General features: G+C 48.7%; 1 protein-coding gene across 3 annotated transcripts in view; it reads left to right on the forward strand.

The window, feature by feature from the left end:
- Positions 1–14,733, forward strand: part of LOC119976792 (neprilysin-like) — a 235,698-nt gene that overhangs the window by 201,329 nt on the left and 19,636 nt on the right. For all 3 annotated transcript variants that reach the window (XM_038817578.1, XM_038817580.1, XM_038817579.1), the window contains one exon: positions 201–259. In XM_038817578.1, coding sequence (XP_038673506.1) covers positions 201–259 — 59 coding nt within the window. The remainder of the gene's footprint in view (positions 1–200; positions 260–14,733) is intronic.

Consider the following 14,733-nt stretch of genomic DNA (forward strand, 5'->3'; position numbering starts at 1 on the left):
ATAATCTGTTGTACCTGCATCCTAGTTTTCTGCGATTCACGCACAAGGAGATCCAGGTCCCTCTGCACCAAAGCTCTTGAAGGTTTCTCTCCATTTAGATAATTTAGAATGGAAGCAATGCAGAGATGAAAGACAACACAGGAGCGCAAGGAATATGGGAGCAGAGTCCGTCTAATTTTTGTCTTTGGCTTGCTTTACAGGTGGATATCAGGAGCTGCTGTAGTAAATGCCTTTTATTCATCAAGCAGAAACCAAATAGGTAAAACTCTTCTTTAAAAATCTAGTTGCTTGTGTAACAATCCACTGACCCCAATGTTTGCAGGTACAATTTGATCTTGAAACTGTACAATCACATTATCAGGTATTGGAGACTGTGGTACCCATTTAAAAAGATGATTGATGGCGGCCTTTTTTATGAGAATCTATAGATCTGACTTCTATCCTTGAATAATCAAAGGGAAGAAGTTTTCTGCATTGACATAGAGCAGGATTCACCGTTGCCTGACGGCGATATCGCAATCGGTAATCGGGCGGAGAATCTCTTCCCATGCTGAAATCGGGGGTGGCGCCGATTTGACGTGGCTTTCTATCCTCCGCCCCATCCGAAATGGCGTAAATGCGTCACGCGCCACAATCAGTTCCAACGGCATGTGGCACGTAACCTGAAGGCCCTCCCCAACGCTCCGACCCCGAAGGGCCGAGTTCCCAACAGCGCGTCCCCCCGCGCGGTGTCAGCAGTCAGGAAGCCGGCAGGCCGGCTGCGGACTGTGTCCACTGCCGCCAGAGTCGACCGGGAGCCGTGCTGCTGGCCGGGGGGGCTCCCGCCCCAGCTGGGGATACTGGTAGGGGGTGGCAAGGGGGGCGGTATTTGGCGGGTCGGATCCGCGCACGGCCGGCGCCATGTTTTACGGCCTGACTGCTGCAGGTCGTTGTGATGTGCATGCGCGGCCACGGACCCGGTCATTCTCCAGCAGTTTTTGTCATGGGAGCCGGGAGTTTTACCCTGTGCGTCTGCTAGCCTCCGCAGGATCGGTGAGGGTTCGCCGCCGATTTTGGTGTCGTAAAACACCACAGTTCGATCACCGTCGTTGGCACTTAGCCTCAAAAAAGTTGAATCCAGCCCATTGTATCGACAACACAGACCATTTTTCCCAAGTGGTGTCGGTTGTTGTTTGTGCTCCACCCAACCAGAACTTCATCAATATGTCCTTCTATTCCTTTCTCCCTCGTGTTCATACCCAGATTCCCTGTAAGTGTGTCGACATTATTCGTCTCAACTACTTACGTTATCGAGTCCCACACTCTCACCACTCGCTGGGTAGAGACATTTACCCTGAATTCCCTATTAGATTTATTAGTGCCTATCCTATATTTTAGGCCCTTAGTTCCATCCTCACCCACAAATGGAAACATCTTCTTTGTGTTTTCTTAACCTTAGGGGCCAACATCAGTCCCCCCACCCCCACTCACCCTCCCTGTTCCGAAAGGAAAGAACATAAGAACTAGGAGTAGGAGTAGGCCATCTGGCCCCTCGAGCCTGCCCCGCCATTCAATTAGATCATGGCTGATCTTTTGTGGACTCAGCTCCACTTTCCGGCCCGAACACCATAACCCTTAATCCCTTTATTCTTCAAAAAACTATCTATCTTTACCTTAAAAACATGTAATGAAGGAGCCTCAACTGCTTCACTGGGCAAGGAATTCCATAGATTCACAACCCTGGCTCTTCTCCAAATTTGGGATTCTAATTTACAAAATGTCCTTGGATTTTATTCACTTTGTTACAGTCCCTTTTAGAGACCAATAACTTTTGAAAAGAGATATGTTTTTCCCAGTCGCCAATGGAAAAATATCACACGAGATGTCACCTCTTATTCCAACCAAACCAACTAAAATCAACATAGACTTAACATTATTCAAGAAGAAACTAACATACTACAGAACAAGTAATTCCCATTAACTAATTAACTCAACTGAAAATACTACCTTTTATGTGTTATACCACCCTCTCTGCAGATAAACAGGATGGAATTTTATTGTCTTGTCGTAGATTAAATCCCACCTTCTACTCAAATGTTTAGCCGGTTTTCTTCTCCTTGTCAGTTTTCCAGTGTCCTTTGAAATTCCCTTGACTCAAAATTCTGAGCATCTCCCTAACTCACTTCCAGAAGCAATGCTAACTCCGGCATTCCAGAGTCATTAAATCTCCACAGTTCCCCCTTCTTCAACAGGAAAATCGAACCTCTTCAGCAGAGCAACATAGGAATTAGGAGCAGAAGTAGGCAATTCAACCCTTCGAGCCTGCTCCGCCATTCAATCAGATCGTGGCTGATCGCTTCCTGGGCCGGGATTCTCCCCTACCCGGCATGTCGGATTGGCGTGAACCACTCCGGCGTCGAGCAGCCCCAAAGGTGCGGAACATTCTCCGCACCGTTAGGGGCCAAACCCTCACACTGAGGGGCTTGGCCCGCGCCGGCGTGGTTCCCACTCCGCCGGCTGGCGTGAACGGTTTTTGGCGCCACGCCAGCCGGGGCCGAAAGGACTTCGCCGACCGGCGTAAATCCGTGCATGCGCCGGAGCATCAGCAGCTGCTGACATCATATTGGCACATGCGCAGGGGAGCGGGTCTCTTCCGCCTCCGCCATGGTGAAGGCCATGGTGGGGGCGGAAGAAAAAGAGTGCCCCCATGGCACAGGCCCGCCCTCCAATCGGTGGGCCCCGATGGCAGGCCAGGCCACTGTGGGGGCCCACCGCGGAGCCCACCCGCGCCGCCAATCCCGCCGTTCAGGTAGATGGTTTAAACCACACTGGCGGGAGAGGCCTGTCGGCCACGGGACTTCGGCCCATCGCGGGCCGGAGAATCGCCGTGGGGGGCCCGCCGACAGGCGTGGCACGATTCCCGCCCCCGCCGAATCTCGGGGGGCGGAAAATTCGGGACACGGCGGAGGCGGGATTGACGCCGGCCCCGGGTGATTCTGGGAGAATTCCGCCCCGGTCTCAAATCCACCTCCCTACCTGTTGCTCATATCTCTTTAACTCAATTTTAAATCAGAAATATATCTATCTCCCTCTTGAAACCATTTAATGACTCAAATTCCGCCGTACTGTGAGGCAGCAAGTCCACAAATTCACCACCCTCTGCGAGAAGTAGTTCCTCCTCATCTCAGTTCTTAATCTTCCATCTCTCAACCTATATCCATGACCTCACATTCTACATCCATCTCAGTGGCCAACACAATGCAGTCTGCTTGCCACAGAAGGTGCTGTTTTGGTCTCCCTCTCTGGTCTCTGAGCTGCCCCTTTTTTGTGTCACGGTGTGAAAACTAGCCTACGACTTTCTATAGTTTTCAGCCTGAACCTCTTCTCCTGTGACAACCAAACCGCATGGACCGAGATCAGTATGATTCCATCATTCCCCCATTCCAGGACATTTTGTTTTACCTTAAATGAAAGGAGACAGTTTAAAACATAACCACCCTACAAAGTCTTGCATTCAGAACAATATATTAAAATACAGTTCTCTGTTGGAAATACCATAGGATGGGTACGCGAGACTTTTCAGAACTCAACACTTCAACAACACACATGCACTGTCATATCAAATTCCACATCTTACAACATTAAAGGTATGCCCTAACCACAAAATCAATGCCGTAAATAACCATCTAATCTGATACTCATCGAGGGATAGGTATTAACAGGAGATCAGGAAGAATTCACCTGCCCTTCTTCAAATAGCGCTGTAGGATATTTTTTATTGCGAGAGCAGATGGTTGCTTGGTTTAATGACTCCCCATAAGTACGGAAGGCATTACTCTTAGCTGCTCTCACTGGTTTGAGCAGATCAACTAAGAGAAGGTTCCAGAAGGTCTGGTGCTTGGCGACACTAATGAGAGCTGAGCTAGTCATCAGGTCCCATCTGTGAGCAAAACCAATCTTCTGCAGGGGTTTTCGTTGCCTCAGGGCTGACTGAATTCACTGCCTAATATTTAGACAATAATCCTGGTGGACTCCTACTTTGCCTAAAGTAAGTGGCATCAAGTGTAATCTTGAACAGTGACTGCCAATGCATGGTTTAATTATAAGGGAGATTGCCACGTAGAATCTGTTGCCAGCCTGTAAGGATCAATAACCTTTTATTTAAAGAAGATAACATTTGAAATCCCAGCCACCCACTAGGAGGACAAAGTCGCAAGAATCCATAGTTTAAAATAAACATTGTACAGCTTACTGTACAAAGTCAGAGAATTAAATCAATTTACGATATATCTATCTTATACTCCTAACATTCAGAAATAAGTTGAGGTAAATATGAATTCACAGAAAAATTGTGCTTGAACACACCACAGTGTGCGTTAAATGACAGATGCAACCAAGGCAGATCCCATGGATTTCTCAGCCACCTACCCAGATGTCAGTGACCACCATGTGTCACAATTGTGTCGCCATTGTGTCGCCTTTAAGAGGAATTTCAGCTCACCATTTTCAAAGATTTAGCCCTTGAATTCCCTCAAAAGCTGTTCCAAATTGCTTGCTTCAAGCACTGTTCATATCTCAGTGGCTGGACCGCTTCTCCTGAGGTTGTGTTTCATGGGATTCACAAAGCTGTACTCCCAATTCTAATTACCAGCACATTTCCAATTTTTTCATGGACCACCAGCTTCACTACACTGGCACTGCCCCGGTTTTCTCTGAACTCTAGTTTCCCGACAGCACCGAGCTATAACTGGGTCCCAGGACTTCTCTGAGCCTGAACCGTCTGGCCCAGAGCCAGCGACCTTCTGCTATCTTCTCAGCTACTCAGGATTTCTCTGAGCCCCAACTGCCTGCTACCTGAGGCACCTTCCAGCATAACTTATTCCCCCGCTGCACAACACTCGTATATATTGAAACCAGGGAACCTTCTTACTTTATATCTTTGACTAGTCACAGGAATCACTGAATGCTTTTCAACTAATTTGGCTCTAATTCTGAAAAACAAAACATCTCCTTGGCCTGCACTTCTTTGCAAGCAGTGTAAACATCGGACGTGACCTACCCGAATGGGGACAGAGCCCCGTAGCGCAAGATTAGCCGGAGTTTTCCTGGGGCTCGCAGCCCACTATCTAATGCCCATCCAAGCAGAGCGGGGGCCACATTGGGGAACTGCCCGACCAGGTCGCACCTAGCCAGGGTTTTTACGTTGAGGAGCTCCGCTCGCCGAACTCCTCAATGGAGTGAGAGGTCAGCATGTAATTTTTAAATGGCATCCAGATCTCTTGAGCCCCCAACCAAGCTACTCCCCCCCCCCCCCCCCAGCCCCAGCTCACAAGAAGGGGGTCCCCGGCCCTCCCAATATCCCCCCATACCTGCGCAGGGCACGCTCCCTCCCGCCCGATCACCGCCCTGTTTACAATGCCAGCTTGGCACTTAGCAAGCAATATCTGAAAACACTTTTACGTGGAATTAGCGATTTTTCAGAATTTACAGTGCAGGTGGAGGCCATTTGGCCCATCGAGTCTGCACAGGACCTTGGAGAGAGCACGCTACTTAAGCCCACACCTCCACCCTATCCCCGTAACCCAGTTACCCCACCTAACCTTTTGGGGGGGGGGGCACTAAGGGGCAATTTAGCATTGCCAATCCACTTACCCTGCGCATCTTTGGACTGTGGGAGGAAACCGGAACACCCGGAGGAAACCCACGCAGACACGGGGAGAACGTGCAGACTCCGCACAGACAGTGACCCAAGCCGGGAATCGGACCTGGGACCCTGGAGTTGTGAAGCAACTGTGCTAACCACTTTGCTACAGTGCGGCCCAGGGCAGTGCCAGGATGCCACTCTGCCAACCTTGTAACTGTAATAGACTCCTAGCTGTTTTAGTTACTTGCATTCCATTTTCTACAGTTAAACCTTAATCTTCCTAGAAATAAACATTACCTCCAAAGTACCATGAACTAGATATTTGTATCAAATCGCATATTGAATGTACTGCAGAGAAACAGTGGATTTGGCCCAAAAGGTCCACAGTGACATTTATTCTTCGGATGAAGCTCCATCTATTCGTCTTCATCAAACCCTATCGGCATAATAGGTGGCAGCAATTATCAGCATAATTGGTGGCAGCACGGTAGCATTGTGGATAGCACAATCGCTTCACAGCTCCAGGGTCCCAGGTTCGGTTCCCGGCTGGGTCACTGTCTGTGCAGAGTCTGCACATCCTCCCCGTGTGTGCGTGGGTTTCCTCCGGGTACTCCGGTTTCCTCCCGCAGTCCAAAGATGTGCAGGTTAGGTGGATTGGCCATGATAAATTGCCCTTAGTGTCCAAAATTGCCCTTAGTGTTGGGTGGGGTTACTGGGTTATGGGGATAGGGTGGAGGTGTTAACCTTGGGTAGGGTGCTCTTTCCAGGGCGCAGACTCGATGGGCCGAATGGCTTCCTTCTGCACTGTAAATTCTATGATAATGCTTCCAATCACTTCTCCCTCGTGTATTTATTTAGCTTTCATTTCAATACTTGAATACTATTCATTTCAACTACTCCTTGAGTTAGCAAGTTTGAGGGGGGGGTTGTTTTATTTTTAAAGTTATTTAATTTACAAGTATTGGAATTTAGAAATATGCAGCATTTCAAATTACAGGGTATAATCTTTTCATTTTTTTTTTCCCTGACAAGAAAGGTCCTACAGAACCTAACTACAGCTTTTACGTCGGTAATGGGGAAATCTGATTCGCTTCACATCATTTCATTTAAAGTTGCACTTTTCAGTTGCTCAACGATAACAATATTGCTGCAATTATTCAAGGCCTTAGCAAGGCCACACCTGGAGTATTGTGTGCCGTTTTGGTCTCCTTATCTGAGGAAGGATGTTCTTGCTTTAGAGGGAGTGCAGTGAAGGTTTACCAGGCTGATTCCTGGGATGGCAGGATGGACGTATGAGAAGAGATTGAGTCGGTTAGGATTGTATTCGCTGGAGTTCAGAGGAATGAGGGGGAATCTCATAGAAACCAATAAAATTCGAACAGGACTTCGCCTTGGCGATAGAGCCATTGGCAATATGCGCTCAGAGCGTCTAGATGTTGGAGAGGGATTGTGCAGGGAGGTGGTGGAGCATAGGGTGTCCTTATATGTGGACGACCTGTTGTAAAAATCAGACCCGCTAGAATACTTATGGGTATCATGGATATTTTGGCGAAATTCAACCGGTTTTCGGGGTACAAATTAAACATGGGAAAGAGTGAAGTCTTTCCGATTCAGGTGAGAGGGCAGGAGAGGAGGCTCGGCAAGCTGCCGTTTAAGGTACTTGCGGGTGGGTTTTAGGTATTCAGGGGGCACGGGGGTGGGAGCAATTACACAAGTTGACTCTGGCTCGTTTGGTGGAGCAATTGAAGAATGAGTTTAAAAGATGGGATGTGCTTCCGTCGTCATTGGTGGGGCGGGTGCAGTCCGTAAAGATGACTGTGCACCCGAGACGTTTGTTTGCATTCCAGAACGTCCCAATTTTTATGCCCAGGGCCTTTTTCAGGAAGGTTAACTCGTTGATATTGGAATTTGTGTGGGCGGGGAATTTAATGAATTATTATTGGGACGTAAATATAGCCATGTTAAGGAAGTGGGTAGTGGGAGAGGGGTCGGTATTAGAGTGGATGGAGGCAGCCTCATGTCAGGATACCAGTTTACGAGCGTTATTGACAACACTTCTGCCGCTCTTGCTGGCCAGGTACTCCACAAGTCCGATAGTAGTGACGGTCCTGAGGGTGTGGGGACAGTGGCAAAGCACTTGAGGTTTGAGGGGGCCTTGGTTTGGGACCCAATCTGAGGGAATCACAGGTTCGCTCTGGGGGGACTGGACGGGGGGGTTTCAGGGTTGGCAGCAGGCGGGGATTGAGCGGTTTGGAGATCTGTTCATGGAGGGCAGCTCCCTGAGTTTGGAACGACTGGTAGAGGAGTATGAGTTGCCCAGCGGAAACGGGTACCGATACTTATAGATGCGGAACTATGTGAGAAAACAGGTGCCGCCCTTTCCTGATCTGCCGCCCCCGGGGTTGAAGGACAAGGTGCTGTCGAGGACAGAGGTTGAAGAGGGCAGGGTGTCAGAGGTATATGAGGAATTGATGGACTCCGAGGGAGCCCCAAAAGGAGTAGTTAAGCGAAAGTGGGAGGAGGAGCTGGGGGGGGATGAGCTGGAGGCTGGGTTTTGGGAGGAACCTTTGAGGAGGGTGAAGGGGTCCTCCTCATGCACCAGGTTGAGTCTCATCCAATTTAAGGTTGTCCATAGGGCTAGAATGAGAAAGTTCTTTGAAGGGGTCGATGATAGGTGTGGGTGGCCTGCAGGGGGGGGGGGGGCGGGGGGGGGGGGGGGGGGGGGGGTGGTGGGTGGGGGTGGGGGGGAGGGGGGGGGGGGGGGGTTGGGGGGGGGGGGGGGGGGGGGGGGGGGGGGGGGGGGGGGGGGGGGGGCAGCGAATCATGGTCACATGTTTTGGGCCTGCCTGAGGTTACAGGGAATGTGGAAGGGGTGATGTTGGAGGTACTGGGGGTGACGATGGTTCCGAGTCTAGAATGGCCAGTGTTTGGAGTGTCCGAAGACCCAGGAGTCCAGGGGCTGAGAGAGGCAGAGGTTCTGACCTTTGCTTCTCTGGTAGCCTGGAGCCGGTCCTGTTGGGGTGGACGTACTCGGATTCTCTGAAACCGGGGATGTGGGTGAGCGACCTTGCGGATTTCCTCAGGCTGGAGAAAAGTAAATTTGCCTTAAGGAGGTCAATGGAAGGGTTTGCCCGGAGATGGAAACCGTTCATGGACGTCTTCCAGGACAGTTGTGTCTGCAGTGGGGGGTGGGGGGGGGGGGGGGGTTATGGCAGGGAAGTGGGTTGTGCTTGTTGGTTATTTAAGATCATAAGAACGTAAGACCATAAGACATAGAAGCAGAATTAGGTCACTCGGCCCATCAAGTCTGCTCCGCCATTCAATAATGGCTGATATTTTTCTTATCCCCATTATCCTGCCTTCTCCCCCTAACCCCGATCCCCTTATTGATAAAAAACCTATCTATCTCCGTCTTAAAGACACTCAGTGATTTGGCCCCCACAGCCTTCTGCGGTAAAGTGTTCCACAGATTCACCACCCTCTGGCTGAAGAAATTCCTCCTCATCTCTGTTTTAAAGGATCGTCCCTTTAGTCCGAGATTGTGCCCTCTACTTCTAGTTTTTCCTACAAGTAGAAACATCCTCTCCACGTCCACTCTATCCAGGCCTCACAGTATCCTGTAAGTTTCAATAAGATCCCCCCTCATCCTCCTAAATTCTGAGTACAGACCCAGAGTCCACAATCGTCCCTCAAACGACAAGTTCTTCATTCCAGGGATCATTCTTGTGAACCTCCTCTGAACCCTTTCCAAGGCCAGCACATCCTTCCTTAGATACGGGGCCCAAAACTGCTCACAATACTCCAGATGTGGTCTGACCAGAGTCTTATACAGCATCAGAGGTACATCCCTGCTCTTGTATTCTCGCGCTCTCGACATGAATGCTAACATTGCATTTGCCTTCCTATCTGCCGTCTGCACCGGCATGTTAATCTTAAGAGAATCGTAAACAAGGACTCCCAAATCCCTTTGTGCTTCTGATTTCCTTAGCATTTCCCCATTTTTAAAATAGTCTAAGACTAAATTCCTCCTTCCAAAGTGCATAACCTCACACTTTTCCATTGTATTTCATTTGCCACTTCACTGCCCACTCTCCTCGCCTGTCCAAATCCTTCTGCAGCCCCCTTGCTTCCTCAATACTACCTGTCCCTCTAAAGATCGTTATCGCATCTGCAAACTTAGCAACAGTGCCTTCAGTTCCTGCTTCCAGATCATTAATGTACATTGTGAAACATTGTGGTCCCAGCACAGACCCCTGAGGCACACCACTAGTCACCGCCTTCATCCTGTTTATTGAGTTACAATGTGTTCTCCTGTTCGTTATCTGTGGGTTATCTTTTTCATCTTGGTTGTGGTTTTATGTGATGTTTATCATTAAATGCCTTCATAAAAATATGTAAATAAAATTCTAACAGGACTGGACAGGGTAGATGCAGGAAGGATGTTCTCGATGGCGGGTGTGTCCAGAACCAGAGGAGAAATTTCTTCACCCAGAGAATGGTGAGCCTGTGAAATTTGTTATCACAGGAAGTAGTTGAGGCCAAAACATCTTGGGGGCGATTCTCCGATATGGAGCCCAAGTGTTCGCGCCGTCGTGAACGCCGTCGTGAAACTGGGCCCTGGTTCAACCATTTCTGGCCTCCACAGGGGGCCAGCACGGTGCTGGAGCGGTTCATGCTGCTCCAGCCTCCTTTCGCATCGCCAAATGGGCGCCGCCCCAACCTGCGCATGCGCGAAGGACTTCATTAGCGCGCCAGCCCCGACTCATCTGTCGTATCCGCGCGGCCGCTCAACCCATCCCGGCCGGAGAATCAACGGCCCCGCCGATTCCAGCAGCCCACGGCCACGCCGCACCAAACAGGCCAGCGCAAATGGCGCCGATTCTCCGCACCTCGGAGAATTGCGCGCTGGCGTCGTGGCGTGGTTGCGGCGATTCTCCTAGCCCCACGCAGTTAGGGTGAAGCGGATCAAAGGATATGGGGGGAAAGGGGATTAGGCTATTGGGTTGGATGATCAACCATGATCATGATAAATGATGCAGACGGCCCGAAGGGCCGAATGGCCTCCTCGTACTCCTATTTTCTACGTTTCTATGGAACACTAAGTGAGGACATACTTTATCCGTCAATTTTCCACCAGTCATGTTACAGGCTATTCTTAAACTGCTCCACCTATGGCCAGTTAAGGAATTGCATCGAAGAAAACCATAACCTGGATTCATGTGTCTCTGGGGGAGGATGTCAGATTGCCTGGCAGCCTGGTTGAAGAGATTAAAATCAACAAGATCACAAACAAAAAATAATCACAATGGGGGAAATCTTGTCTATTAAAAAGTGCTTACAATTGCACACTGTCAACTTTCACAAACCTATTTACAAAGTTAAAGAAAGAGGCAAGTTGCATTTATATAGCACCTTTCATGAACTCAGGATGTCTCTCGTCACTTTACAGGCAGTGAAAACCTTTTAAAGTGTGTTCCCTGTGGGAATATGGGAAATTCATCAGCCATTTTATGCATAGCCAACTCCCACAAATGGCAATTTGATAAATTACCAGATAAACTCCTGTAGGTATTGTTGGAAAGGGAAATGTTGGCTAGGACATCAGGAAGAATTGTTCTGCTCTTCTTCAAACATAACCATTGGATCTTCAATGATCATACACCTCAGATGGCAAATGGGGCCTTGGCTTAATGATCTTACCCAACCAACCATTGTCCAAATGCACCCACAATAGTGAGATGCCGCAATCTATTTGACACACAGAGTTGTGAAAGAGGCTCCATCACAGTTAAACTCAATAATGTCTGGGCCCATAATCTAACACGTGCTAAGTCCTGTGCACCTATCGCCCTTATGCCCACCCATCTACATTGGCTCCCAGTCCATTGATGCTTCAAAAGTTAAAGTCCTCATCCTCAGTGTTCAATCTCCCAACCTCCTCGCCATTCCTCATCTCTGTAACCTCTTCCAAATCGCCGACCTCGCAAAATATCTGTGCTGCCTCAATTCTGGCTGCTTGCCCATCCCTGATTTTCAGCGCTCTATCATTGGGAGTCTTGACTTCAGCTTCCAAGGCCTTCCATCCCTTACCTTTCCGCCTCTCTACCTCTCCCTCCTCCTCATATACACTCCTTCAAATTGACCTCTGTGAGTGGGTTAGTTTTCATAAGTGCTAATGTCAACAGACCACAATCAGTAAGAATGAACAACAACACCTCCTCCACAATAGTCCTCAATACCGGGGCCCCGCAAGGCTGCGTACTTAGCCCCTACTCTGCTCCCTGTACACATGACTGCATGGCAAAATTTGGTTCAAACTCCATCTACAAGTTTGCTGACGATACGACCATAGTGGGCCGGATCTCAAATAATGACGAGTCAGAATACAGGAGGGAGATAAAGAACCTAGTGGAGTGGTGCAGCGACAACAATCTCTCCCTCAATGCCAGCAAACTAAAGAGCTGGTCATTGACTTCAGGAAGCAAAGTACTGTACACACCCCTGTCAGCATCAACGGGGCCGAGGTGGAGATGGTTAGCAGTTTCAAATTCCTAGGCGCACACATCTCCAAAAATCTGTCCTGGTCCACCCACGTCGACGCTACCAACAAGAAATCACAACAGCGCCTATACGTCCTCAGGAAACTAAGGAAATTCAGCATGTCCACATTAACCCTTACCAACTTTTACAGATGCACCATAGAAAGCATCCTATCTGGCTGCATCACAGCCTGGTATGGCAACTGCTTAGCCCAGGACTGCAAGAAACTTCAGAGAGTCCATCACACGAACCTGCCTCCCATCCATTGGCTCCATTTACACCTCCCGCTGCCTGGGAAAGCAGACAGCATAATCAAAGCCCCTCCCAGCCGGCTTACTCACTCTTCCAACTTCTTCGAACGGGCAGGAGATACAGAAGTCTGAGAACTCGCACAAACAGACCCAGAAACAGCTTCTTCCACGCTGTTACCAGACTCTTAAATTACCCTCTTATGGACTGACCTCATTAACACTACACCCTGTATGCTTCATCTGATGCCGGTGCTTATGTAGTTACATTGTATACCTTATGTTACCCTATTGTATATTTTCTTTTATTCCCTTTTCTCCCCATGTACTTAATGATCTGTTGAGCTGCTCGCAGAAAAATACTTTTCACTGTACCTCGGTACACGTGACAATAAACAAATCCAATCCAATCCTCTAGCTTGGTGACAGTTTGTGTCTGATTATGTGTCTGTGAAACGCCTTGAGGCATTTCATTTGAGTAATGACGCTATATAAATGCAAGTTGCGCACTCCGCATTCAAACCTTTTTCTGCAACTGGGGCCTACGGAATAAATCTAGCATTTCTGCGAAATGTACCTCATCTTTTCCAGCTAATGGGAAGGATGGTAATGAGGCAGCTATAATTGAAACTGCTGGTGTGACGTTGAGAACACTGCAACATGCAAGAATCAAAGGAAACTATAATTGGAAAATAGCTCCATCAGAGAAAATTGGTCTCTAATTCAGTTATTATATCCCAGTCACCATGGCGCCCATTACACAGACGTATTTTGCTGCTAATGTTTCCAATTTAAAAGAAAATGCACTGTTTCCCTGATGGAGGCAAACATGGACATGTGGATTTTTCACCAATAGTAAAGGACCTGATCCAAAAGTGGACACCACGTGCAGAGTTTGTAATGTTTAGTTTTGGTTCCGCCTTAGATTATCTCCTCAGCCGGACTGCTCACTTCTATCGGTGGTTTGAAGGTCGTGTTCCGATGCGCACCTTGTACAGACCAGTATCTAATCATACGACTGCATAATCTGGGCATTGGCAATTGCTCGGGCAAGCAGTCTATCACAGGTGCCTCTCAAAACCTCCAGTCGGCTCACTAAAAATAACTTTAGTGAGGTGAGATTGGGTATGAATGTATTAGACTGCTTAAGTTACAGACAACAATGGAGCATTCATTTGTCACGCAACTTTACATTCATCCAAATAGCTACATACCCCTCCATTTGAGCAAGAAAATTATATATGCCACACTATCTGTATTAGTCTGCATACTTAACTTCTTCTGGTTTGCCTTATAATTCCTAATTCTCTGCACTTGCAATTCTTGTCTTTTGGCCATTAATGGATAGTAAAGTGTATTTGATTTAATTGACTATTGAAATTAATATCAATACTGCTGAGCATCCCTTGTCAAAATTTCTGCACCCTTTTACTTTCCAATCTTCATTGTTTCATCACTTTCTTTCCTTCTTCGCTCTTCATTCCTTCTTAATTCACATTACTCCTGTGGAGACAGCAGACAGATGATCTCCCAGTACAAAGGCCACACTTTCATGTTCCACCCCCTCCCCTGCACTCCACACTCCCCTGGGAGTGGGATAAGAGTCAGGGTGAGGAGCATGTAATCGGGTTACATGCCCATCTTCGGCCCGCTGCCACTGGTATTGTATCAGTGGCGGGGGGGGGGGGGGAGGAGAGAGAGATTGTGTGTGAGAGAGAGAGAGAGAGGTGGGGAGGGAAACGTAGGGCAGTCTCCGGGCCAAATGAGGCCAAACAGTTGCCAATTAATGGCTCCCAGAGGCCCCCCACTCACCGCTGCTGTTTTGGTTCAGCAGGATGCACCCATGCCAATTGACAGGGCCTCCCGGTGAATCACAGCAGCCTTGTTGTTGGCTGAGAAGATTGGGGTTTCTGTTGATCAGATGTCCTGTGCCCACCAGAGGCCCTTCACCCGTCCTCCTCCCCTCCCCCTCCCTCCCCACCTTCATTATCCCCTCATAGACCCCTACCCCCCCCCCCCCCCCCCCCCCCCAATGTCTGGCAGGCTCTTGCAAAACTCGCCTACTCAACTTTCACCCAGCTACATTAGCGACCCTTTTGAGAGGTTGACTGCCACTCCTGCCACTCTTGGTGCTTCTGAGACTGGACAGCCACTGGCCATCCAGATTGGGCGAAGGTCCTGCTCTGAGCCAATTGACGGCCCAGAGTTTATAAAAACAGTTTGGAGCTTCCAGGCCTTGAAAACACTCTAAACTTCTGGTCATGGTTTCAGATTTGGCTCAGTGGTTAACATTCTGTTTCTGAGTCAGAAACTTCCCTGTTG

The sequence above is a fragment of the Scyliorhinus canicula genome, chromosome 13, assembly GCF_902713615.1.
Source record: "Scyliorhinus canicula chromosome 13, sScyCan1.1, whole genome shotgun sequence".
NCBI classification, from domain to species: Eukaryota; Metazoa; Chordata; class Chondrichthyes; order Carcharhiniformes; family Scyliorhinidae; genus Scyliorhinus; species Scyliorhinus canicula.